The following is a 27,651-nucleotide window of genomic DNA, read 5'->3' as shown; positions in this document are numbered from 1 at the left end:
GTTTAAATGGTAATGTTATGTATGTTTTACCACAATAAAGAAAAAGAAAAAAGGAAAGGAATGGAGAACTATTAGTGTAGTAACATGGATGAACCTTGAAAACATCATTCTAAGTGAAAGAAATGAGACACAAAGACCACATGTTATATGACCCTATTGTGTGAAATGTCCAGAAGAGGCAAATCCATAGAGACAGAAAGTAGATCAGTGGTCGCTGGGGGTTGAAGGAGTGGGGGGTGGCGGTAGTCAGGGGAAGAGGTAAAGAATGGGGGAGGGGTGACTGCCATTGAATTGTACGTATATACGTATGTATATATGTATTGAAGTAGGCTCCACACCCAGCATGGATCCCAATGTGGGGCTTGAACTCATGATGCTGAGATCAAGACTTGAGCTGAGATCAAGAGTCAGACACTTAACTGACTGAGCCACAAAGGCACCTCTGAATTTACACTTTAAAAGGGTGAATAGTATCTCAAAAAAATTTTAAGTGAATGTCAAAGATGAGCAATAAAGTTTTTTGACATGGAATGTTAGAAATTTCTTTATTCTTACTTAATTTTTATTAAGCACCAGCTTAATACTACAGAAAGTTCAAATCACCCTTCAACAACCCATTCTTCCCTCCCCCACCCAAATTCTTGATAAAGAGCTCTTCGAGTGAAGAAACTTCTCTTCACTTTGCTGTCTTCTCTCTTCTGTATAAAATTTTATCAAATAAAGGCAAAGAACTGTGTACATCTTGCTGTAAAATGCTGCTAACGACTGTGGAAAGTGTCTGCCCAGGCTCTTTTCACTGTCCAGGTCCTGAAAGACTCTTGTTCATGAACTGTCTCTTCACAAAGCAAGTCCACCACTAACAGAAGGGGATAAAACAGAATGAACAGTGGTGGTCAAATCACAGTGCAAGTTCAAGGTAAGGTCAGAATAGAAATCTATGTAATAACAACATTTAATCTTGGCCTGTCATCCCTTATGTTATAAACTTCTTGAAAACACATGTAAAAACACATGTCTTTCTGACTCACAAGTCAGTCAAAATTATGATGACAAAAAAATGTTAATATGTTCAAGATATCTCACACAAAAATTCTGCCCTATGGGTTTACAATGCCTTAACATAAGAACATACAACCAAAAATGTTTATTATATGCGATTCATTACGCAGTGTGACTCACTGAATCCCTACCATGTACTAAGCACATACTCGGAGTTAACAATGCAATGCAGAAACTCAAAGTATTCTGGCCATGGAAAGCCTCAGTTTGTTTAATAGTAGCTACATGATAAAAGGTTATTTATCAACTAAATAGATAAAAACGAGGGTCTTACCTTGCTAGGTTTATCATTCTGAGGGTCAAAAACTTTCTCACAAAGTCTCAGTCCAGTCTCTTGTCTCAACTGCTGTAAGTAGGCCCTCATCACCTCTACAATAAGGAGGGGCCAGAACAATAAAGAACATCCTGAGAATGCCTCCCTCCTGGGCTGGTCACTGGTCTGCACAATGACGCTGGCAATACACTTCTACACATTCAAACAGGATTAAGAAATAGAAATGACAGTCCCAATGGTTTTATTACTATTTTGGTTCAAAAGATTCTCTATGGGTTACACTTGTTGCCAAGAATCTTTTGTGAGAGTGACTCATAAAATCATATCCGTGCTAAGGAGTCCGCGCTCGACAATCAAGACAAGGATTGATTGATTGGGTGGGGGGCGGCTAAAAAGTCAAATGAAGGAAATCTTGTGCCATAGAGAGGGAGGTAGAAACCCTGTTCTTACCATCTTCCTGTTTGTTTGCCGGTTTGGCATAAATCGCATTAAGTGGAAAACCAGGCTCTCCAGGAATGGGAAAATTAGTGATTCCCAGCGTATACATTTCCTTTTCACCTTGGCTTTTGGAATTGCACTAAAAAAAAAATTATACACATATACATACTTTAGAGAGAAAAAGATAATAACGTCCAATTTGTAATTTTTTCAGTCTAAGTAGATATATCTGGGATTACTACTGTATTTGGGTGCCCTTCTGAAATCCAGGGAAGCCTGTAGACTCCTCAGAATAATGTTTTGTTTATTTATTTATTATTTATTTATTTAAAAGATTTTATTCATTTATTTGTCAGAGAGAGAGCAAGCACAAGCAGGGGGAGCAGCCGGCAGAGGGAGAAAGAAGCAGGGTCCCTGATGGGTAAAGAGCCTGATGCAGGACTTGATCCCAGGACTCTGGGATCATGACCTGAGCCAAAGGCAGATATTTAACTGACTGAGCCACCCAGATGTCCCCAGAATAATGTTTTAAATGAATGAAAAGAAACAAAATTACAAAAGAAATCAATTATAGTCAAACACAATAATTACAATATTAAAAAGCCAAATTTATGACACACTCATACATGCGCTTCTTTATTAATGCACTAAATGACAAGATCTAGGCCATGGGCCTAATAACTAATATCTGAAATGAGTGAAAATGAAATTTCAAAATATCCTCAACTCTAAATGTAATATGAAAATGCTATAGGGGCAGGGAGCCTACTTCTCCCTCTCCCACTCCCCCTACTTGTGCTTGCTCTCTCTCTGTCAAATAAAAAAATTAAATTAAATTAAAAAAAAAAAGGAAAATGCAGTGACTTCTACTGGAGAAAAAGTGACAGGTATAGCTGATTCTACTGTAGGTTGTTGCCTACATTAATAATTAAATGCTAAATCTCAGTTATAAGTTTAGTGAAAAGAAAGATGTACTTTTTTCTACTCAAGCTCATGAACCCTTGAATTATATCCTAGGCTCAGAGTTCTTAAATTGGGGTTGAGAAAGATATCTTTCTTGGGAAGATACATGCAAAGCCTTAAAACACCAGCCCCTTATGTTCTAATTAGTCAACTAAACTACAAGTTTAGAACCCACATTCAATTTTCCTCTTATGTCCATGCTCTAAGGGGGAGAAGTATGATCTACTTGCCCTTAAACTCTCAATGAGGCCAGATAGCTAGGAGGGTGAACATGTATTAGTACTGTGTTTTTCTGGTAGACAATCATCCAAGTTTACTTACCTTTTGGAGTTTCTTTAGACACTCGGAAATGTAGAGAGTTATATATATCAAGGTTCTATCAGCTTCATTCTGCAGGGAATGGAGAGGAACAAAAGTTAAAAAAGAGTCCTGATCAAAACGTTACCTATCACATGCAAGAAATGAATTTGGGCTTTGTCTTTTGAGGATCAACCGAAAACTGTGCAAGTGTAGTTTCTATAGCGTCAACAGCTCCCATTCACCAAAGGCAGTCTTTCCAAGTCACCTTTCTGTCTGCTCTGGGGGAGGGAGCCACTTCCTGCAAACTGCAGGAGCTGTGGAGCTGCCCTGCCTCTGGGTCGCAGGGAGCTGTGCCGGCAGCCCCTCCCTCAGGGAGGAAGGAGAGTTTAACACTGCCTGGAAAGCCTGAGGTGCACCATATGGCTGGCTAATTTTTAAAACCCTTTCACTTCGGGATCTCTGTCGAGAATAAAAGCATTCCTGACTCTAGAGGAGGAAGCAGATACTTCCTGTGTATCTTGTTCCTGAAGAGCTCCAAGAGCCCACATCTGGATCTAACCAAAATGAAAGTGTGAAGACTAGGTGTTGAGCAAAAGCGGCACATACTTCGGGTCAGATTTTACAGTTAAAAAAGAACACAAACTACACCTGCCCCTATTTTTAAGAGCATACGACATTCAGGAGATAATGATATGTGGCAGAATTACATTTATTTACACCTACTACAAACATCACACTTAGACCAAGCAATAAATACAAAAAAAACACTGTGAATATCATAGGATGTTTAGACTACAACTTGTAGCCTGGAAGCCTACAAAAAAGATTTCACACCCTGTTTGATTCCAAAAGGTCTAAGTTTGGCAAGCAGAGGTTGAAGTTTCATATTCTAGAATATTATCAAGAAAAGTTGTTGACATTCCTGTAACTTGCTCATAGGAAGAACTCAGAAAAGTTCTTTTTTTTCCATTTCCCCCTCTCCTTTTCTGCCACCCTGCTTCTAAACTTCCTTTTGACCTCATTCCTTGAAAGAAGAGCAGAAAGGAAGAAAGGGTAGTTGAGGGAAGGGTCAGGATCACTGAACTTTTCTTTATTTCTCCATCTCAGGTCCAGGACACAAAAGTATATAAAAATAACAGCTACAATGAGGAATTTTTTAGTTCTGGACTGCCACACAGTAGGTGCTTCGTTAATGTTGAATGAATAAAAACATCTAGATCATGGGTTGGCAAACTTCCTCTAGGGAAGAACAGACATTAAATATTTTAGGTTTTGTGGACACAATAGTCTTTGTCACAACTATTCAATCCAGCTGCTGTGGCGTGAAAGCAGCCGTAGATAATATATTAAAAAATGAATGTGGCTGTGTTCCAATAAAACTTTATTTAGAAAAAGAGACGGTGGGCCAGATTTGGCTCGCAGGTTATAGTTTGCTGACCCATGGTATAGACTGTGGAAGAAAAATGAGAAACTAATACTGATACAGAGTCTAATATTAAGTGCTATTCTGGGTGTGTGTGTGTGTGTGTGTGTGTGTGTGTGTTTCCCCCTATTCTGGGTTTTTAAGGTCATACAAACTCATTTAATTTTATTTACTCCTCGGAACAACCCTGATTGCCAGGGAGGTTATTATCCCCATCAGAAAACTAAATTAAATATTAAAAGCTCTGTATTTTACCTTAATCTCATAGTTTTTGAAGAAGACATTGGCCTTGAAGTAATAGATGGCTTCATCCACAATATCTGTATCTTTTGCTAAACAGGACGTAAGGGGAGGAAGGCAGAGAACATTAGCTAAGCGTAAAAATAACACTTGACAAAGCTGTAGAGAAAAAACCCCAGCTCAATGTTCAAAAGTCTTGGAGTTGAGTGAAATAAAACAAAGCCATTGAAACATAAGGTCTTTAGAAACAATTTCTAGAAAAATAAGCCCATAGTTTATTCTGGTAGCTTTACTGTTTTTATAAAAAGTATACTCATTAGAAACAAATTAATCAGTACAGAAAAATATTTTATTGTCACCCTAAATCTCACTACCTAGAAATAACTACTATTAACATTTGGTGAACATCATTCCAGACATCTCTCAATGCATTTATAAAAATAGAGTGAGACAGACTAACTCTGATAAACTGTTGTTTAAAAAGAAGTATTCAATGTAATTTTATATGAATTAACATACTGCAGTTTCAGGGGAAATAAAAGTCTCAATTGTCATTTAGGAACACACGGGGTTCACACATACGTCTTTCTTTTTATGAAAACTGTGACTTAAAATATACTTGTACAAGCTGTTCTAGGTGGCTAGAGACTGAGAAAAGCCAGAAATACTGTTGCGACAGAGACAGATCTCATTATACAATTTCTTGGGCAGTTTTTTGTTTTCCTTTTCTTATTTTAAAAAGGTCAAAATCCCAGGGTCTTGATATCCGGCAGGCGGTTGCAGCAATGCAGAGACAGGTTATATTTATTTATTTTTTTCCCCTCCAGAGAGTTATTTATATTTCTAGTCCATGACTGCTAACCCTCTCATACAGCAGAAACACAAAGTAATCCGGGAGGTTTAGTATTCTGATTCAGCTGTCTTTAACCCTGCTCGTTCCCCTGCTAAAGAATTTCAACAGAATTCTAACTCTAGACTCCTGTTCTTGCAATTTTCTTATCTGAAAAAGGACACTTCCTCAGAGGACTCAGTGTGTACAAAACCAGCTAGTTCTAAACGTAACCATGTGAGGGTGGGGGGTAGGCTACAAGATTTGGAACCTAGAAGGGTGTTTGGCACACAAAGGTGTTAAGAAGGTGTCTGATGAATGTAAATAAATGAATTTAATTAATGTTAACAGTTATTCAGCTCACAGGACAGGCTTGTACTCCTTCATGATTGCAGTTCTGTTCTACTCCCACGCCCTAGGGATTCATTCCGTCTACAGAAACCATTAAAATCTGGTTTCCTGGGGTCCTGTTCTCCCTCAAGGGCCCATGAATTGTTGCAGAGGTGGTAATTAGATCTACCCCATCCTTGGTCAGTTGCACCTTCTGATATGCTACATGGTATTCTGTACAGATCTAAAAGAGTTCTTCTCAAGGAATCCGGACCAATATTGATTTTTTATTCTTTCTTTGCACTATAATTCTTTTTGATTATTATTTTTCTTTTTGGTCTTTTTTTTCCCATCTGTTCCTTTTCCTTCACTTTGGAATCAAGTAAGAACCGTGGTGACGCACCAGATTTATTTAGTTTACTGAGCTTTCGACTGATGTTGAGAAAAAAATTAAAAAGGGGTCACATCAAATAGTCTGGCAGAGGAATGAAGATGGGGTCAATACAAAATTGGCAATGAAAACCATGGTCCTGAAAACCTTGAATGGAACTCAGTGCAGATGCTTTCTGGGTGCAGGGAAACCATGTCTAATATAATACAAATTACACTGTTGGCAGAACATTTAAGAATGTGTCAGAAGAGTCTAAAAAGAACGGGGCTTTCTAAAGCATAAGAAATGGTTCGAGAAAAGAGAAAGTACCAAAAAAGAAAGCAAAGATATAAAATTTTAAAAAGCAAGAGAAAGAATGTGTAATGTTATATAGGACACTTAAGATTTAAGATCGAGGTACTGTGAAAATAAAGATCCTGAAAAATGAATAAAGGAAGTAGGTATAGATGGGGGAAGGTGTTAAAAAAATTTTTTTTCCCTCCAGCTTTATGACAGAATAAGGATGGGGACACGGGGTTCTACGGAAGTAGCAGCATTAAGCACTTTGTAAGAACTGAGAGTGATGATAGAACAGTGTTGAGAATTAAGCACATTTCCTCTTCCCTCTCAACAAAATACCCAGGAGATCTCAGGAGCAATAATATACTTTCTTGCTAGATACAACATATACTCATGCTCTTGAAAAGTCTAGAATGTGTATCTATCAAGCAAACAGAAAATACAAGAGCAGTCGGAGACAGAGGACTGAGCTAAGAATTTGCCTGATTTGATAATGTCAGAGAGTTGTTGGATGTTTCCTACGAAAATCTGAAAATAATGGAAAGAAGTTTCAACTTACTCTCTCTAGGGGCGGGTCCTTTGAACTGACTTCTGATAGGCAACAGTGCCATGTTTCCAATGAGTTTGGTGTCCGGATCCATGAGAGATGAGTGGTAAGCCTGTAGTGGCGAGCCAGGTAAGAATATGGAGACAAAGAGAACAAATGTCAGGGGGGCAGACAAGTAACATTTCTCCAAAGGAAATATGAGGAACCCACCCAAGATTAACTAGGAGAAGAGGAAAAAAGGATGATAGCAGCGATATGCTGGAGCTGGCTCTTACTGGCTCATGAAAAATGGTAAATTTTGAGTAATTTTTAAATTTTTATTTATTTTTAAAGATTTTATTTATTTGAGAGAGAGCAAGAGTGAGAGATTACAAGCAGGGGGGAGCAGCAGTGGGAGAGGGAGAAGTAGGTTCCTTACCAAGCAGGAAGCCCAATGTGGGGCTCAAGCCCAGGACCCTGAGATCATGACTGGAGCCGAAGGCAGACGCCTAACTGACTGAGCCACCCAGGCACCTCTAGAACAATTTTTTTTAAAAGATTTTATTTATTTGAGTGTGAGAGCATGAGAGGGAAGAGGGCAAGAGGGAAAAGCAGACTCCCTGCTGAAGAGGAAGCCCAAAGCGGGACTCAATCCCAGGACTCGAGGATCATGACCAGACGCTGAAGGGAATCACTTAGCCAACTGAGCCACCCAGGTGCCCTTGAGCAATTTTTAGAATATTTTTATTTATTTAAGTAACCTCTACACCCCACGCGGGGCTCAAACTCAATAGCCCTGAGATCAAGAGTTGCATGTTCTTCCACCTGAGCCTGGCAGATGCCCCAAATTTTGAGGAATTTTGACAAATTTTGAGGCAAGCCGGTTGCTAAATGCAACCATTACTAAAAATTAAATTATATAAACTTGCAACTAAGTAGATTATATTAAAAACATGGTAATAAATACCCAAAACCCATTATCTCCTATTTTAAAAAATTATTTCCTATCATTTATGATCTTAAGGTTACTTATCACTTTTGTATCTTTGTGCCAAAAATACTATGTAGGGGTGTGCTACTGTGCATCTTCCAATTTCATGTTCAGTGACATCACATTGGTAACTGGTGGGAGTTATTTATGCTACAAAAATAAGCAGACACCATATTCATCAGGGGTATACCGCCCCCCCTAGCTATTGTTACGCCAGAACCCAAGCACTAGATTTTCAGTTTTGCCACTTCCTGGCTGTGTTTGACCAAGACATCACTTTTCTTCTCTTAGCCTGTTTCCAATTTTATAAAATGAAGAGATATCTATTGCTCTCAGTGGGTAGGTGTGAGTTAAAGGGGCAGGGGAAATCACATTTATGAGAGCAATTTATATGCGGATTCCTAGTTCTGCTTTTTATAAGATGTCTGGCTTTTAGTAACACATGAAGTATATCTGTGCTTCTTTCATATATTCATATACATATATATATTCACATACTCATTCACCCACCAAACAATTAACAAGCACCTTCTCTGAGCAAGGCATGGTGATAGAATGGTATGCAAGACCAGTATGATCACTGCCCTTGAAGAACCTTCAAGCTAATGGAAGAGGCAGGTATTAAACAAGAAATGAGGAATGAGTCCAGGACTTTTTTAAAGTCTAGCTTAAAATCTGGCTTTACTTACCATGAGTTACTGAAACCTTGGGTAAGTTACTATACTTCCCTGAGCCTCAACTTCCTCCTCTGCAAAATGGGAACAATAAGTATCTACTTCACAGGGTCACTGTGAGGATTAAATGGGATAATTCACAGGCAGTGTGTATACAGCTCAGGGCCTGTCTGGCAGACAGCAGGAACTGAACGATACCGACAGGATTCATCAAGTAAGTATCTCTACCTAGGGCTTGTTCCTTTTGGTCACAGGAATGCTTCATCTAAAGCAGCCTCCGCCCACCCCTTCGCCAGCTGTCTTGTTATTCATCTATTTCCTCCATCGCATTTGCCACTATCTGAAACTATCTTCTGGGAGCCTGGGTGGTTCAGACTCTTGATTTCAGCTCAGGTCATGATCCCAGGGTCCTGGGATGGCGGGAGTCCGGCATCAGGCTCCTTGCTCAGCGGGGAGCCTCCTTCTCTCTCCGCCTCTGCCTGCCACTCTGCCTGCTTGTGCTCTCTCTGACAAATAAATAAATAAATCTTAAAAAACAAACAAACAAACCTCTTTCTTTATTTACATTTACATGTTTGTCTCCCCGTTAGAAGGTAAGCTCCTTGAGTATAGGGATGTGTTGGCCTTATTCATTGCTGTAACAGTACTTGGCATGCAGCAGGCGCTCAGTAATGTTTTTTGTGTGTGAGTAATCACGTTATTGAACCTCTTTTCCTCATCTGCAAAATGGAGACCATGATGGCGATAACGACAGCCACCAGACTGGCTGTCAGAAATGAAGGACAACCAGACCCCTACCAATTTTACTCCTACCCTGAGGCACACGAAAACAGAAACACTTGGAAACCAGGAGCGAACCCTGCGTCTGCTGACGGCCCTACACCCGGCAGCTAAGGGTGGCCACCACTGCCGGGGCGACAGAGGAGGAGTCCGGGAAGTGGGGTATGACAGTGAAAAGCAGCGGGAGGGGCCCGCCCCCTAGGGCTGAAGAGGAAGTGGGTCTGCCGGAGGGAGAAAAAGAAGTCGGACCCTAGACTTGAGAAATGAAAATAAAAAGCACAGCCCTACGCTTCTCGGCTTTACTGAATCTTTGGGGATCCTGCCGGAGTCGGGGAGTACATAAAGAGCGAGAGAAGGGGTCGGCACTGGAGCGAAGGGGGCGAGAGGGGCCAAGACAGCCTCCTCTGCACATTCAGGGTCTCTGGCCCACTCTGCCGCGGCCCCGTCCCCCCTGCCCGACACCCCCCCTCCCCCGCCGACTCAATCCTACAGCGACCGGCCCCCTTTTCTCGATTCTTCCCCACTCAAGCCCCGCTTTTTCTTTGCCCTCTTCGGCCCGCTTCTCTCAGCTCATGCACGATTTCTCGCCGCTCTCCCCCCAAGCTCTCGCCATCTTCCCACACCGCGAACTGTTTCCCCTACCGGCATCTTGACGGCGCCCCGGTTTCAAGCTAGACGAGGAGGATGGGGTTCGAGCTCTGCGCTTCCGGTCCGGCGGCCCGGGCGGGGTAAGCGGAAGTTAGCCGGAAGGGGAGGGTGAAGGGAGGACGCTGCACTTCCGGTCTTGCTGTCCCGCCGCAGGCTGCTGCGGCTGTGCGCGGTCGAAGGGACACTAGAGGGCGCCCGAGCATAGGGGCTGGTGAGTGCTGCGCATGCGTAAAGTGTGCGCGAAGTGGTGCTAGATCTTGGGTTCCAGAAGCCTTGGGTTTTTTCTGAGTTCATCTTTTCAGTGAAGCATTCCCTGGATCACAATATTTTAAATTCAACCCATTCCACTCCCCTGTGTCATCCTTATGTCCCTCTTTTTTCCTTATGATTCTTTTATTATTTAGCTTACTTTTGCTATTTGTTTCCCCATTCATGTGAATGTCAAAAAGGCTGGGTTTTTGTCTGGTACACTATTGCATCCCCTGCACCTGTAATAGTGACGTACATAGTAAGCGTCAATAAGTATTTGATAAGTGAATAAATGAACCCAACTGGTTTGTTCTGCATTTAACAATGCATAAAGAGGCGTGCTCTAGAAGGGATTTATGTATTACTCTGTACTCCAATTTTTCTTGTGTAAAAACTGTGAAAGTGGACTCTGGGTTTGAATCCCAGCTCCAACATTTCCTAGCAGTGTAATTCTGGGCAACTTAATTAACCTCTCTGTGCCTCTATTTCCCGAAAATGGAGATACTACTTACCTCATAGATTCCTGAGGATAAAATGAACTACATGTAAAATGCTTAAAACTCACAAGCCTGGAACATCCTAAAAGTGCAGTTTTTTACCTATTGCTAGAAAGCACTTCATGTGTTAGTTTGCAAACTGGCCCCTGTACAGAGGGTAAGGACAGACTGAAGAGGTAGACCAATCTGATGTACAGGTGGTGGTTTTAGTAAGTGAGGGAACTTACTTGTGAGGCTTATTGTTAAAGGATTTTGTGTCCCCTTAGTGCCTGCAGTTCTTGGTCACGCTACTTCAAAGAATGAAGAGGTAGACCAGATGAAGAGTGGTGGGCAGCAAAGCAAAGTTTATTGAGCAAGAGAGTACAAAGCTCCTGGAGAGGGAGGGGGATGCAAGTGGGTTACCCTCAGAGTTTCTAAGTTTAGGGGTTTTTACGAGCTCTTTTGCATCTGCCTATTAGTTGATGTCTACGTGTTGATGGTCTTTTCATTTTTTGCTGACATTTGGGAGCTTATGTCTTACTTGCCCCTTGCCTATGGTATTGACAAATGCTTTTGTGGTTAATTGTCTTATTTTAGGATGCTTTGCATAAGTCATTTCTGCAAAGGCTGCAAAGCAGAATGTCAGTGCGGTCCTGCCTAAGCTGCAAACAGGATGTCAGTGCTGTTTTATTTTAGCTGTCCTGACTGCATCATATTTTCTTGTTAGGGACCCCAGCCCTGACTACCTAACTGGCCAGCTAACTCCTTAACATTATCTCTGGAGAAACAAGAGTAGACCCCTTCACCCACCTACTGCCAGAATGTTGTAAGTCTGTACAGAGGCCTTAACTGGGTTCAGTCATGTCCAATGGTCTCAACACCTTATTCCCTCCAGTCTTTGTCTGTAGAACATCTCTCACAGTGAAGGGTAGGAGGGGTGAAGAATCTCCCATTGTTTGGGCCCAGTTCAAAGGTCAACCAGTGGTCACATCCTCTTGATTATCTTCTTCAACATCACCTTAAGAGCCAAGTTCATTCAGGTTTCTGGGCAAATAGTACCATTCAGGAACCTTCTTTGACAATGAGCTCAAAGAAGTCCCTTAGTCACTATCCATTTCATTACTGTTTTCATTTCTACCCACATTCCTTATCAAGGTTTCCTTGATTATGGTCTCAAGGGCCCCTCATGTCAGCTCCAAAAGAGTAAGGCCTTGTCTGCCCTGAGTGTTCCCATTTTATCCCCAGTGCCTGGCACCCACCAGTAAATTTTTCCACAGAATCACATTAGGCTCTCTGCCAAGACAATGAAATCCTTGAGGACCGAATGGACATACTTGTCTTTGAAACCTGTGTCCAGAGGGGAAGGAAATTCAATCTGGCCCTTCACTTCTTGCCCAGAGGCACACACTAGATTCTCCAAAGCCTGAACCATGAAGAATAGCTCAAGGAGCAGTGAGGGCAAATGAAGTTGCCTTTTCTTTCTTCCATAAAAATAAAATTTCTAAGAATTAGCAACACCAGTACTCGGCCATAGGGAGAAGCCCCAAGCGGGACAGCACATTCTCAAGATGCCCACTCATGTTCTCTCTTGACTGCCCCCATGACAATAGCTCGTACCAATGGACCATGATGCAAACACCTAACTTTTGCCCTTAGCCTAAGCTCCCACAATACAAGTTACCACTAATAGCTATGACTCCTCACACTTGGCACCATGTTTAATTAAAATGCGATCAGTGACACTATAGGTGTACTCCTGCTATCTAGTCCAAGAATGATTAAAAATTTAACCTCAGTTGTGGGTTTTTTAAGGGCTTAATTTGTATTAGCTGGACCATCCAGGGCCAAATGGCCAATGAAGCCGGTCCCATTATTAAATGGAAGAGATTATGTAAAATGTTTCTTAGCATAAGGTCTGGCAGAACTCAGTAAGTTAGATTCTACTTTGCTTTAGCAGGGCCTGGCCATGGCATGCTAGAGAAATATCTGTTGACTTTCCATGCTTTCACACCCAACGCTACTGAACTTATAAACACTGAAAACAAAACACTTCAACCAATGCGCACATTTAAAAGAAAAAAATGTCTTTTGCATTTTTTGTGTGCATCTGTTATTATTCCAGGAAAGTATAAATTTTTAAATGCTCAGAGACTACAAACTGTATTTTTAAAGAAATCATGAACTATGTTTTGAAACTAGGGCAAATTTATTCATTCAAAAACTTGCCCAGGTTGAGTGTTTCAAATTCTGACTGGAAAACAAAAGTATAGTAAAAGGTTAGTGCTACCTTTCTATTTCTTTTATTTATATACATATATATATTTTAAAACATTTACTTTTCATTTTTTAATTACATAAACTATACATTTTCAATGTAGGAAAACTAAGACCTACAGATAAGCAATGGTTTTAACTATATCCTTCCAGATTTTTCCCTTGGGACACAGATGTGTGTATTTTGTTATAGTAATTCCTGCCTCTCCAAAAAAACCTTCAAAAACAATAAAAATCAAATAGTAAAAGTAAAGGTAGACTGGGTCCTAACTGTATCACAAATGCTCATTTATATTATATACAAATCTATGTGCATTCATGTCAATTTCAACATTTAAGATCTAAATTGATGCTGTTAAAATAATACTAAAAGATTCCACTTGAAACACCAGCCATTTCAGAATAACTAGAATTTGATTCAGGCATGCTGCTGAGAAAGAGCCAAGTATTACTTTTTTCATTGACGTAAGTAGCCTTCTGGTATTGCATCCTCTGAAGAGAAGAATGTCTTGCTGATTCAGTCGCAGGTGCTTTACTTATATAGTTACTCATAAATTTTTCACTCATTCTGGTGTCCTTGAAAATATTCATCAAACATAGAAGAAGAGTCATCTTCATGTTCCTGACACAAAGGAAACGCAAAACAGAAAATATTCATTTCCCCTAAGTTAAACCGAGTATTTGCTGACCTATTTTTCAGGTAATGCTCCCCCAGGAGAGAATGCCCAGCTGCAATGTAGGTGTCTCTTAACAGTGGCAAAAGGCATGATTGATAAAATTTTTCCAGCTTCGTGGTAAATTAAAGCACTTATATCTCGTTGGAAGCATTTTTACTTGAGTTTACACTTGCTCTCGGCTAATGTGCTTGAGATAGTCGTGTATGACAGCCACCATCAGGCTTCGCGCAGACAAATGTGAGGGCGGCCCAAGTTCAACGGGCCTTCATCTACTCTGTGCACATACCCCCAAACCTTGAGCACAAAGAAACTGGGTAACAGTGCCTCAATAACAGGTAGAGTAAAACTGATACTACTTGTTGAGGACAGATGTCAATTTCAGACACCCCCTCAAAATGCCCAGGTTACTACTGCTGCTAAGACAAAATCTGAGGAATTGCTGGGATTACGCAGGAGGCCACTGAGTGCTGGTAAACACGGTTACCAAAAGTCAATGATTAAAAATTACCTTTGGTTCTTTGAATTCTAAGTCTTCTCCATACTGAATGGCAAAATCAATATGCTGTAACACAATGTTCATGCTTTCTTCGTCCGACTGATCGTAAGGCAAAAATCGAACCATGCTGTAGTCATCAATCTGCACGTTGGGAATTTCATAAAGGATCATTCTGAAGCTGTACAAAATACTTAATTTTCAACTTACATTTTAGTTTATAACCAGTTGTACTTCTGATTAAAAACATTTGTGTGTGGAAGGAGGAGGGAGGCGGGAGAGAGAACAAAAGCAAGTCATCATTGATTTTCCTGACCTCTAACCTCCCAGTACACTCATTAACTTATTACTTAACTAGACACCTACTCTTTCATAGATATTTATCTGAATTCAACAACCATCGGAAGTTTCAAAAGGGTACAGACAGTTCTGAACTCCCCAAATGGTCTGGAATAATAGACATGTCAGTTAACTTATCAGCTACCAATAATAACCGCTTCTAAATTAAACTACTGACCCGCCAGTCCATAGCCTGCCCCCACCTTCCTCCCCTCTGCAAGGAAATAGGATTGGACTGTGCTTTCCATAATGGTGGCCACTGCCTGGCTATGGGTAAACAGCTGACCAGGCCATTGAAAAAAACTTGAAAAACTTACCAGTCCACATATAGCTTTAGTCAATTTTTTGAATTTTTTGCTTCGTAAGCCACTTGCGGAATCATCTAATAAAGAATACATGTCTGGGTCTAGAAACCTTCGAAAGTGAGAAAGAAGACTGATGAATAAAAGGAAGAATAAATCAGGAAACTAGATTTGTAGACTAATAGATAATAGATAATCACATCTCTGCAATTAAGATTTGATGATAATGGAAGACGTGAACTCACTTTTCAATTTCCTTTTTAGCTTTCTTGCTCAGCAGATCCATTTTTGTCATGATGTTAACTTGTGGAATTTCTAGAGAGATCATAGCACTCAGTGCTGCCAAAATGCCAGAAATAAACTGAAGGAGGGAACAGAAAAGGGAAGAGGAACTGTTGCGAAGAAAATTCGCTGGTCTCCACATAAAAGAGAGGCTTTTGCTCCTCACAGAAACAAAACTGGCCTAAGTAAAAGAAATGCTCATCCTAAAGAAAAGACAGTCTACTAATCAGATGGTTGACCCTTGGCTTCCAAAGGTAGTTATTGAATAAGGAGGGAAGAGGTAGATTTAATTTACAGTAATCATGGGGCACCAGACTGGCTTGGTTGGCAGAGCAAATGACTCTTGATCTCTGGGTTGTAAGTTCGAGCCCCATGTTAGATATAGAGATTACTAAAAAATAAAATCTTTTAAGCAGGGGTAGGGGGGTAGGGGGAATGCCTGGGTGGTTTAGTCATTTAAGTGCCCAACTCTTGATTTCAACTCAGGTCATGATCTCAGGGTTGTGGGATGGAACCCCACATCGGGCTCTGTGCTGGGAATGGGGCTGGTTTAAGATTCTTTCTCTCCTTTTCCCTCTGCTTCTCCCTTCATTCTAAAATAAAAAATTTTACAGTGATCACAGATCTCAATTTAGATGGTATCTTAACCTCTTTTCCACTGAATATTCCTTAAGGGAGATTAATGGGAAATAGAGTTCATAAACTAGACAAAAGGCTCTCAGAGAATTAAAAATACTTATAAAATATGCATCTGCCTCATTTTTCTTGGTAAGTAGTTCCCCCAAATCTATATGATATCATAACATCATTTTTGAGTTAAAAATGTGTCATTATAATAATTGAATAATAAAGGATACGAAATTATTCTGGAATATAGTTTCTGAAATGTCCAGAGTGCTGCAATCACAGAGTCCTTAAAGGAGACCGTCACCAACTTGTACCCACAACTAAAAAAATCAATAAGACTGATCTTCAAACCTTGAATGACTCCACCATGAACTGAGAATCAACGAGAAAAACTCCGCAGACTCGGAACTCCCACTGCTCCAGCTGCTGGACCAGCTGTTTCATCACAGGCAGGTGTGTATACAACTCAATCTGACCTACATGAAGAACATGACAAGACTAATACAAACAGGAAATAGGTAGTCATCAAACTACACGAAAAGAATTTTCCTTTAAGATGGTTAAAAAGGGGAACCAAAAGCGAATGCTACAAAGGTGTTGTGTTTTTTGGGAAAATTCATCAAGCTGTATGCTTAGGATGTATGTGCTTTTCTATGGGTTCAACTAAAATCAAGGGAAAATATTCTCTCTCTCTCTAAAACAAAGGGGGGGCACCGGGTGGTTCAGTCGGTTAAGTGTCCGACTCTTCATTTTGGCTGAGGTCATGATCTCAGGATTGTGAGATCGAGACCCATGTCGGGCTCCAGTGGAGCCTGCTGAAGATTCTCTCTCTCTCTCCCTCTACCTCCCCTAACCCTTGTATTTTCTCTAAAAATAAAAAAAATAAAAAATAAGGTGAAGTGAAATACTAAGTGAGGGAAAATAAAGTGAGAGCCACAAATGATCACAGCTAGGTCAGCCTCAAGTCTAAAACCCACAAGCTGGCTTAAGATGTTGTGTGTGCGAGGGGGCCTGGGTGTCTCAGTGGGTTAAAGCCTCTGCCTTCGGCTCAGGTCATGATCCCAGGGTCCTAGGATCAAGCCCTGCATCGGGCTCTCTGCTTGGTAGGGAGCCTACTTCTCCCCTCTCTCTCTCTGCCTGCCTCTCTGCCTACTTGTGATCTCTGTCAAATAAATAAAATCTTAAAAAAAAAAAAAAAAGTTTTGTGTGTGATTATCTGTCCCCTGCAAACCTCACCGCATGACATTTCCCTGGGTTTCCAGCACTCGGGCCACACTGGCCTTTTTGGGGCCCTAAACCCGCCTTACTCCTTCCTGCGTCAAGGTTTCTGGCACGCCGTGCCTCTGCCTGGACCACGGACTCCTTCACCTTCACCCCACAGCCCAGCTTACAGGCCACGTGATCAGAAGCCTCCTAACCTTGTTGCTATGTGATGCTCTTCCTACTCCTGGGGAGCCCCTGTCACAAATTAATATTAAGTGATAATCTGGGTGATTTTGTTCATTCTGTCTAGCACTCCCACTTGACCGTGAGCTCCGCAAGGGCAAAGACCATGGCTGCTGGGTCTCTGTGGTATTCCCAGCATACAAACTGAGCACTCAGTAAACTCAGTGGAATGAGTGAGAGCCAGTAAATAAGAGCTTTGCATCTCACTGCAGTGTAGTTAAGAGCTACGAAGGCTCAGTCCACTTTCTCTCACTCGGGACAGAATTAGCACAACTTCAAGGAACATGGCACATTCAAATTGCTGACTTACCTGGACAGTCAAAAAGAATATAGTCATCCTCTACGTGGCCAAGACAGCTCTCGAGCCAGTCAAAATTATTGGCAAAGTACTCCATGCAAAATACCAATCCTCCATTGGGACCAAACCGCAGAGAGTCATCCTCCATGACGTCATCCACCTCAATCAGTTCCCGGATATCTGCAAAAGATAGACAGGGCCCAGAATATAAGATTATCCATTCAACCCCAGGGTATATGATTTGTCCCTCATTTTTTAAATAAAGTGAGGTGTGAAGAGGTTAAGTAGCTTCCCTGAGGTCGTGTTAAGAAACAGCAATTGGGGGGCGCCTGTGGCTCAGTGGGTTAAAGCCTCTGCCTTCAGCTCAGGTCATGATCTCAGAGTCCTGGGATCAATCCCCGCGTCGGGCTCTCTGCTTGGTGGGGAGCCTGCTTCCCTTCCTCTCCCTCTGCCTGCCTGTGATCTCTGTCAAATAAACAAATAAATCTTTAAAACAAACAAACAAACAAACAAACAAAAAACAGCAATTGGGGGAATGCCTAGGTATTACCCTTGTTAGTGATAGTTAATAATTATATAAAAACTCACATGTGTAAAACTATTCCTGTATATGATTATTCACTGTAGTAGTGTTTGTTGGAACCAGTTAAATTACTGTACAGCCAGACAATGGAATCCTATGTAACCATTAAAAGGAGAGGCTCTTGGGGCACCTGGGTGGCTCAGTGGGTTAAAGCCTCTGCCTTCGGCTCAGGTCATGATCTCAGGGTCCTGGGATCAAGCCCCACATCGGGCTCTCTGCTCAGTGGAGAGCCTGCTTCCTCCTCTCTCTCTCTCTCTCTGCCTGCCTCTCTGCCTACATGTGATCTCTGTCTGTCAAATAAATAAATAAAATCTTAAAAAAAAAAAAAGGAGAGGCTCTTTTTTTTTTATTTTTTAAAGATTTTATTTATTTATTTGACAGACAGAGATCACAAGTAGGCAGAGAGGCAGGCAGAGAGATAGAGGAGGAAGCAGGCTCCCCGCCGAGCAGACAGCCTGTATGGGGCTCAATCGAGGACCCTGAGATCATGACCTGAGCCAAAGGCAGAGGCTTTAACCCACAGAGCCACCCAGGCGCCCCAAGAAGCTATTTAAATATGGATGTGATAGGGGTGTCTGGGTGGCTCAGTGGGTTAAGCCTGTACCTTCAGCTCAGGTCACGATCCCAGGGTCCAGGGATCGAGCCCCGCATCGGGCTCCCTGCTCAGCAGGGAGCCTGCTTCCCCCCGGTCTCTCTCTGCCTGTCTCTTTGTCTACTTGTGATCTCTCTCTGTCAAACAAATAAATAAAAATCTTTTTTAAAAAAGCCATCACTTGTGTTAACAACAGCAGCAACAACAAAATATATATATAATAAATATATATAATAATATATTATTATATATATATTATATATATCAGATATATAATAATACATATATCTGATTTTATATTCTTAGATTCTCTACGGAAAGACACCCTAGAAACTGGCAACACTGGGTGCCTGCAGGGAGGGGAGCCAGTTACTGGGACATAGACCTGGGAGGGAGACATTTTACTGTATACTTACTCTTCTGTACCTTTTGCATTTTAAACCACATCAATATACACTACCTATTCTAAAATGATTAAAACCAAACCAACCAAGAAAACCAATTGCTGTTTTTTGGTTTGTTTTTTTTTTAGGATTTTATTTGTCAGAGAGAGAGTACAAGCAGGGGGAACAAAAGACCGAGAGACAGAGAGAGAAGCAGACTCCCTGCTGCGCAAGGAGCCAGATGTGGGACTCAATCCCAGGACCCTGGAATCATGACCTAAGCTAAAGGCAGACGCTTAACCCACTGAGTCACCTAGGCATTCCCCCAACTGCTGTTTCTTAACATGACCTCAGGGAAGCTACTTAACCTCTTCACACCTCACTTTATTTATAAAATGAGGGACAAATCATATATCCTGGGGTTGAAGGATGAAGGCTCTATGAGATAACGTAGCTTAATCACCTACAGCAGGGGCTTAAAGATTCAGGTATATGCATAGTTCTCTTCTACTACTAATTTTGGAAATCTGTATTTACAACGTTCTCCCATAGGTTTTTAATGTTTGTGCACAAACCTACAATATCTGTTCACAGAGAACTGCCTCACTCATAGCCACGTTTAGGTGGCTAATACCTTCTTATGCACTTCCTCTCCCTATCTGAGGGGTAAATCTCTGACTCAAGTGGGGACGATGAAACTGGATTTTCTAAAAGGATGACTCAAGGACACAAGTCAGTCATTAAGACATCTGGACCAGAAAGTGATGGCAACCTGAGGTTCCTGGCACCTTGCTGGGGCCCCGGAAGCTGAGAAGGCTGGTCTGTAAGAGGGAGAAAAAGGCAGAGACGGTGAAAGCCAGCTTCAGTTTGTTAGTTGTTTTTTTTTTTATTTTCGTTTATAAAAAAAGATTTTATTTATTTATTTGACAGAGAGAGACACAGCAAGAGAGGGAACACAAGTGGGAGGAGTGGGAGAGGGAGAAGCAGACTTCCCGCTGAGCAGGGAGACTGACATGGGGCTTGATCCCAGGAGCCTGGAATCACGACCGGAGCAGAAGGCAGACACTAAACAATTGAGCCACCAGGTGCCCCAGTTTGTTAGTTTTTGTTTTGGGTTCTAGTTTCTCATTAAGCCTTGCTCTTGGGTTTTGGGAGATCCTTCTTTTTTTTAAAGATTTTATTTATTTATTTAACAGAGAGAGGGAACATAGCAGGGGGAGCAGGACACAAGGCGGGGGCGGGGAATGGGAGAGGGAGAAGCAGACTTCCCACGGAGCAGGGAGCCTGATGGGGGGCTCAATCTCAGGACCCTGGGATCATGACCTGAGCCCAAGGCAGATACTAAATGATTGAGCCACCCGCCCCCCCCTCCCAATTCCTTCTAAAAAAAAAAATCCTCCTTGGGGCGCCTGTGTGGCTCAGTCACTATGCACCTGCCTTCAGCTCAGGTCATGATCCCAGGGTCCTGGGATGGAGTACCACGTTGGGCTTCCTGCTCGGTGGGAAGTGTGCTTCTCCCTCTCCCTCTCCCCTAGCTTGTGTTCCCTCTCTTGCTGTGACTCTCTCTGTCAATTAATAAATAAATTAAATCTTCAATAAATAAATAAAAATCAGTCAATCAATCAATGAATATCCTCACTTTACATAAGCTGGCTTCAGTGCTTTTTGTTGGGTGCGACCAAATGATCCCAAAGAAAAGCAAAGCTTTTTTTTTTTTTTTTTTGAGGGGCAGAGGGTAAGGGAGAGAGAGAATTTTAAGCAGACACTATGCTTGGTGTGGAGCCCAACACAGGGCTCAATTTCCCGGCCCTGAGATCATGACCTGACCCAAAATCAAGAGTTGGATGCTTAACTGACTGAGCCACCCAGGTGCCCCAGCAATCCCTTTCCCTACAGAAGAGGACTCTTTCATACCCCCTCCTCTTCTTTTAGCCGCTGCCTCCCCAACCTCATGTGCACCCACCTCCAGCCACTCTTATGTCCTGATGGCACACGTGTCATTAAGAGAAATCAGAAGCCAACAAAAGTGCATTTACCGTGTTCTCACCAGTATTACAGTATCACACAGTATCTTCCACCCTGCCTTCCCTTTAGTTACAAAAGAAGCATCCCACTCCTGGGGCACCTGGTGGCTCAGTCCGTGGTGCGTGCGACTCTTGATCTCAGAGCTTTGAGTTCAAGCCCCGTGCTGGGTATAGAGATTACTTAAAAATAAAACTTTGAAGAAAAAAAAACAAAAACCACCCTACTCCTAGTGAAGGGAAAACTCCCCACTTGTTTGGGATCTCCCTCCCCTTTCTCACTCTTGAAGTTATTCCCACTCTCTGGCATTTTCAGTTTCTCTTTTTCTACCGGTTCTTTCTGTTCACAAATCAAGCCCGTTCCGGTTAGCATCTCCAATGTTAAAAGGCAACCTCCTTTGACCCTCCTACCCCCTCCAGTTCTCCCTCCACTTCTCTGCTCCTTTCACACCGAAACTTCCCCATCTCCTCCGCGGATGTTGCCATCACTCTTCAAACCACTCCACGGAAACTGCTAGGCAAAGTCGCCTCCATCTCCATGCCCCCACATCTAACAGCCACTTCTCCATCCTCATCTTCCACAACTTCACAGCCATGCCCGACATAACCAAGCACATAAGCCATTTCTTCAGTCTCTCCTCCTGGCTTCTGCAATGCTACATTTTCCTGGCTTTCCTCCGACCTTACTGACTCCACCACCCCCTCCAGACCTCTGATGATTAGATAACTTCAAGCTTGGTTTTGGGTTCTCTTCTCTCAGCACATTTCCTCCTAAAATGATCTCACCCAGTCCTCAAGCGTTATGTCCTGCTTATATGCTGCTGACTCGCAAATTTATACCTCCAAGCCAGATCTTGTCCCAGACTACTGTATCCAAATGGTTCCTTGACATCACCTTTTAGATATCTATCAGATGTCTCAAGCCTAGTCAGTGAAAAGAGAATGGCCCAACCCTGAACAGACTTCTCTTCCTTCCTGATAAATGCTATCACACACTCTCTTTAGCAATTAAAGTCAGATATCTAGTATGACAGTCACAGTCTAGTAAGAGCCACCCTTGGTGTTTCCTCCCTTTCTTACACCCTTCTGGTTCAGTCTCCCACAAAATGCTGCTAATTCTACTTGCAAAGTAGACACTGAATCCATCTGCTTCTATCTCCACCATGACCACACTAATCCAAGCCTCTCGGACGTGTGCAATAGCCAGCCTGCTCGTCCCTGCTTCTACTCTCGACGCCCTAGAGTCCATTTTTCATTGGAGAGCCAGTTAGCTTTATTTTTTTTAAGTAGTTCTTTTTTTATTTTTTTTAATATTTTACTTATTTATTAATGTCAGGTAGGGAGAGTGACAGGCAGAGGGAGAGGGAGAAGCAGGCAAGGAGACCGATCTGGGACTTGATCCCAGGACACTGGGATCATGACCTGAGCCAAAGGCAGATACCTAACCGACTGAGCCACCTAGGTGCCCTGAGAGCCGGTTATCTTTAAAATAATCAGATATCAATCTTCTCCCTGGTTTCAACCCTTCAATGGCATTCTCCTGTTCAATGCTACAGATTGAATGTCTGTGTTCCCTCAAAATTTTGATGTTTAGAACCGAATACCCAAGGTGATACTAATAGGAGGTGGGGCTTTAGGGAGGCAACTGGGTCATGAGGATGGTGCCTCATGAATGGGATTAGTGCTCTAATAAAAGAGGCCCCATAGAGATCCCTTGCCCCCCTCCATCACGTGATGACACAGTGGGGAGTTGGCAGTCTGCCACCTAGAAGAGGACCTTCACCAGAACCTGACTATGTTGGTGCCCTGGTCTTGGGCATCCAACCTCCAGAACCATGAGAAATACATTTCTGTTGTTTATAAGCTGCCCCATCTGTGGTATTTTATTAAGGCAGTTCAAACAGACTAAAAAACAGGACAGAACCCAAAATTCTCCTGTCCTACTAGCACCTACCTGCTTCTTTCCTTCACTCCTGATGCTCCAGCTCATTGACATGTTTGCTTTTTCCAAAACATACCAAACCCCTTCCTATCTCAAGGCCATTTATTGACCTGATGTCCCCTCATCTTGGAAGGCCTCTCCCCAGCTTGGCGAGGACCTTACTATCTTCGGGTCTGGGCCCAAATCTCTCTTCTTAAGATTTCTTCTCAACTATCCTTCCTAAAGCAACCTCCCCAATTACTCCTTCTCATCGGCCAATTTGCAGTCCTTACCACAATCTGTAATGTTTATCCCTTTGCTCATCTCCCTGCTAAAAAAAGTCCATGAAAGCTAGGATAATGACTGCCTTGTTCTCTGCTAGAACCCTGGTGTCTGGCAAAAAGTAGGTGTTCAAAAGACATCTGAATGAATAAATTAAAAGAATTTTATTTGAGGGGCGCCTGAGTGGCTCAGTCAGCTAATTGTCCAACTCTTGAATTTTGGCTCAGGACATGATCTCACAATTGTGAGATCAAGCCCCAAGTTGGGCTCTGCACTGGGCGTGGACCCTGCTTAAGATTCTCTCGCTCTCTCTCCCTCTGCCCCTCTAAAAAAATTAAGTAAATAAAATTCTTTTTTTTAGGGACGCCTGGGTGGCTCAGTTGGTTGAGCGGCTGCCTTCGGCTCAGGTCATGATCCCAGCATCCTGGGATCGAGTCCCACATTGGGCTCCTTGCTCGGCAAGGAGCCTGCTTCTCCCTCTGCCTCTGCCTGCCACTCTGTCTGCCTGTGCTCACTTGCTTTCTCTCTCTCTCTCTGACAAATAAATAAATAAAAAAATCTTTAAAAAAAATTCTTTTTTTAAAAATTTTTTTTATTTTTTTAAAGATTTTTATTTATTTATTTGACAGAGAGATCACAAGTAGACAGTCAGAGACAGACAGAGAGGGGGGAAGCAGGCTCCCCCACAGAGCAGAGAGCCCAATGTGGGGCTCGATCCCAGGACCCTGAGATCATGACCTGAGCCGAAGGCAGAGGCTTTAACCCACTGAGCCACCTAGGTGTCCTTCTTTTTTTTTTTTTTTTTTTAGAGAGAAAGAGCCAGGAGGTGCCCCTAAAAGAATTTTTAAAAACTTGAAAGAGTTAAGCTGCTCACTTATACTACAATTTGCAGTAAACCCGATTCACCACAGCAGGATTAAGCATGGAAGGGGACAGAAGGGAAGTGTGATGAGGGAGGAGGGAGGAGTCTACTCACTTAATTCCTAATCTAAAGACCAAGAAAGGATACTGTCACACATGTCATCATGAGTGGATGTCACCAAATGACATTCTGCCTCATATTGTTCACCATGGAATAGGGCAACAGACTATAATAATTAAGTTTTCAGCTTTTGTGCCAAGCAGCCAGCACTCATGGCCTCTCCAACCCCTTCTCCTGAAGGAGTGGGGAGGCTCTGCTCAGGACTCACCAGCCATCACGGAGTAGTTGAAGTGTTCTGCTGCAGGATCTAGGTTCACAACTTGCACGGACCGATTGAGGGCTTCACAGTGCTGGACCATGGTGGCACAGTAGGTGCTCTGTAACGTCACAAGGCACGAGGGGGTCAAAGCGACAGGCAGTGTAGTGCTACCCCCTGCATCCCCAAAGGGACAGCCTATATCCCTTGGTCAGTGTCCACAAAGGCCAAGACTATGCCTTCACTGACCAAGAAGCTGACTGAAAACAGGAAAGGTACCAGGCTGGGAGTCAGGATACCTAACTGGGCTGCAGATTCCGACGTGGCTGGGACTCATGGGTAACTTTAGCCAAAGTGCTTCTCTACTTTGCCCCTCAGTTACCTCTTCTTTCTTTTTTTTTAAAAAGATTTTATTTTTAAGTAATCTCTACACCCAATGTGGGGCTCACACTTAACCCCAAGATCAAGGATCAGACATGGGATCCACCAAATGAACGAGCCAGGCACTGCACACCCCCCCTCCGCCCCTGCACTTTTCTTGTCTCTAACTGGGATGGCCTCCACGACCACTAAGGTTCCTTGCTGCTCTGACATGCAACACATGGAATTTAAAGGGAAGACTTCTGATCATACCATGCAGCACCTAACACACAATGTCTCCACCAAGATGATTACAGTCCATACAAAGCTTTAAGTAGGATAGTCAGGGATGTTTCAGCGGGTGCAGAGAGAGGGGGGTATGTTTAAGCCAAGAGATGTGAATGTGCTTGCCAAGCAAGGGGAAGTATTTCCAAATGAGACACTGAGGTCAATAAATAGTCTAGAGGTGGGCTATCAGTTTGCAACTTTTGGTTTAACGAATTCCTTATCCCTCATTTAGTCCTTAACATACTATGTTAAAATTTCTAGGCTACTTGTCTGTCTTTCCCACTTTCTGTTTAAAGGCAGGGCTGTCTTTTACTCAGTTTTATAAGCCTAGGACTAGCATGGTACCTGGTACATAATAAATGCTTGATAATTATTTCTAATTCACTTAATATGTTTGGATATAAACTCTACAAGAGCAGAGATTTGTGTGCGTGTGCATGTGTTTTGTTCACTATACGATCCCTAGGGTCCAGAACAGTGACTAGCACAGAGAACACGTCAGTGGTACTTCTAAAAGTAGGCATCTAAGATCTGTAGGAAAGTACTTGCCTAACACAATCAGTCTGAAAATTCATCTGGAATATAGAAAATAACTTCTATCATGGAAGTGACCTTTTTGACATACTATTCTCTCTGCCGAAGAGGAGGCCCTCTCCATGCAATCACATTACGTTTTATTTATTTATTTTTAAGATTTTATTTATTTGACAGAGATCACAAGTAGGCAGAGAGGCAGGCAGAGAGAGAAGAAGGGAAGCAGGCTCCCCACTGAGTAGAGAGCCCGATGCAGGGCTCGATCCCAGGACCCTGGGATCATGACCCGAGCTGAAGGCAGAGGCTTTAACCCACCGAGCCACCCAGGCGCCCCTCACACTATGTTTTAATTGGCAAGGCATCTATCAATCTTCCCAAGTAGACTACAGACTTTGGGTAGGCAAGGGCTACATTACAGTCACATGTGGATCTCCTACACTCAGAATAGGTCAAGCCTTAGAACAATGTGTTCAACACTGAAGCCAGGGGCGTCTGCGTGGCTCAGTGGGTTAAAGCCTCTGCCTTCGGCTCAGGTCATGATCCCAGGGTCCTGGGATCAAGCCCCTCATGGGGCTGTCTGCTCAGCAGAGAGCCTGCTTCCTCCTCCTCTCTCTCTCCGCCTACTTGTGATACCCCTCTCTCTGTCAAATGAATAAAAAAAAAAAAAAAAAGACTGAAGCCAAACAACACCTCCACAGACTCCAGTGCTTCTCACACTCCTGTTATTTGACTAACACCTTCACCCATTTCTATATTTGAATGTCTCTCATATTACTCCACTCATACTTGTTCACAAGAAAAAAATTACACCTCTATTGTAAATAGAATAACCAGTTATAACGTGAAGGTAACCATAAAATCCCTTAAAGCTCTTTCTGTTCAGGCTAAATAAAAATGTCTAAAGCTCTAAAATCTTATCTCTGAAGAGACTTGATTAAAGAAGTATTAAAGGTATACAAGCATCAAACTGACAATTTCACTTCAATGAAAACTGAAAGAGGATTGAAAAGGGAGTAACTTTCTCAATATACGATTCAATGTTCATTAATGTTAGGTCCATGTACCTCCTAAAATCGTATCTATATATCAGAAGTCCATGTGTCAAGCTCTGAGAAACAGTGATTTAATGAGACCTCACTTGAACTTTCTATGAGGGGGACAGGGACGGATTCTGGAATTACACAAAACTGGATGCAAATTCCAGCCATCACTTAGTAGCTCTGGGATCTGGGCAAAGAACTTAACCTTTCTGTGTCTCATTTTCTGTAAAATTCCCATCCGTAAAAATGAAAATAACAGGAGTTCTCTCACAGCGTTGTTGTGAAAATGAATCAGGAGTTTAAAAAGCAGTATCTGGGGCATAAGTAGAATATAAACGTTAGCACCACGGTTAGTTACTCCACTTTCAATACCACAACGACGAGCACTGAAGCTCAGACTGCAGAAGCCAAGAGCCCAAGGGTCCCCAGAGCACGCATCGGTCCCTCGGTCTGGACCAGAACGTCCCTGCTTGATCCCAGGATCCCCTCCCTGCCTCCCACGAGCTCTCCGACTTTTCTCTTCTCCGACCAAATCCTCACCTTCCCGCTGCCGGCCGGGCCCATGACCAGCTGCGCATACCGAGGCATGTCTGCGGTCCCGGTGGCCGGTGCCGCCCGCGGCACAACAGAAGCTGACCGCCCCGCTCCCTTCAGCCTTCGCGCGGCGCTCACTGAGTTCCGGGAACCCCACGTGCGAACCAATCGCAATCCAAAGTCTTTTTGTGCCTTCTGTTCTAGCAAGTCCCTGACTACGGAGCGTCCCGCAGGTCAAATCTCGTGTGAAACGCCTTCTCAGGAAACTTCAGCGCGGGGGCGGAGGGCGAGCGGGGAGGTAGGCAGGGAAGGAGGTGTGCGCGTGCG

General features: G+C 42.7%; 2 protein-coding genes across 2 annotated transcripts; both read right to left on the bottom strand.

Annotated features, from left to right (window-relative positions):
- Window positions 1-516: 516 nt before the first annotated feature.
- On the bottom strand, window positions 517-10,260 carry ARPC3 (actin related protein 2/3 complex subunit 3). Its single transcript, XM_032876318.1, has 7 exons — window positions 10,140-10,260; window positions 7,086-7,185; window positions 4,713-4,789; window positions 3,056-3,124; window positions 1,784-1,910; window positions 1,334-1,428; window positions 517-856 (listed from the first exon to the last, which is right to left on the bottom strand). Exons 1-7 carry the CDS (start codon window positions 10,143-10,145, stop codon window positions 794-796), a joined length of 537 nt encoding a protein of 178 aa, XP_032732209.1. The 5' UTR covers window positions 10,146-10,260; the 3' UTR covers window positions 517-793.
- A 2,952-nt stretch (window positions 10,261-13,212) lies between these two features.
- Window positions 13,213-27,562, bottom strand: GPN3 (GPN-loop GTPase 3). The gene is made up of 8 exons (XM_032876315.1): window positions 27,331-27,562; window positions 24,581-24,689; window positions 17,621-17,788; window positions 16,216-16,340; window positions 15,201-15,316; window positions 14,971-15,067; window positions 14,330-14,458; window positions 13,213-13,766 (listed from the first exon to the last, which is right to left on the bottom strand). Exons 1-8 carry the CDS (start codon window positions 27,376-27,378, stop codon window positions 13,704-13,706), a joined length of 855 nt encoding a protein of 284 aa, XP_032732206.1. The 5' UTR covers window positions 27,379-27,562; the 3' UTR covers window positions 13,213-13,703.
- Window positions 27,563-27,651: the final 89 nt, after the last annotated feature.

The sequence above is a fragment of the Lontra canadensis genome, unplaced genomic scaffold, assembly GCF_010015895.1.
Source record: "Lontra canadensis isolate GAN:19392208 unplaced genomic scaffold, GSC_riverotter_1.0 scaffold58, whole genome shotgun sequence".
NCBI lineage: Eukaryota > Metazoa > Chordata > Mammalia > Carnivora > Mustelidae > Lontra > Lontra canadensis.
This window is presented reverse-complemented; position numbering and strand designations above follow the sequence as displayed.

What these genes read in the sequence shown, in the direction of transcription:
- ARPC3 (XM_032876318.1), bottom strand. An exon ending in TCAAAAACTATGAGATTAAG is followed by an intron (nt 3,125 to 4,712) that starts GTAAAATACAGA and finishes CATTCCCTGCAG; the next exon opens with AATGAAGCTGATAGAACCTT. An exon ending in GTCTAAAGAAACTCCAAAAG is followed by an intron (nt 1,911 to 3,055) that starts GTAAGTAAACTT and finishes TTTTTTTTTTAG; the next exon opens with TGCAATTCCAAAAGCCAAGG.
- GPN3 (XM_032876315.1), bottom strand. Translation starts at nt 27,378, where the DNA reads ATGCCTCGGTATGCGCAGCTGGTCATGGGCCCGGCCGGCAGCGGGAAG. An exon ending in TCATGGTGGAGTCATTCAAG is followed by an intron (nt 15,317 to 16,215) that starts GTTTGAAGATCA and finishes TCCCTCCTTCAG; the next exon opens with TTTATTTCTGGCATTTTGGC. An exon ending in CTAAAGCTATATGTGGACTG is followed by an intron (nt 14,459 to 14,970) that starts GTAAGTTTTTCA and finishes CCCAACGTGCAG; the next exon opens with ATTGATGACTACAGCATGGT.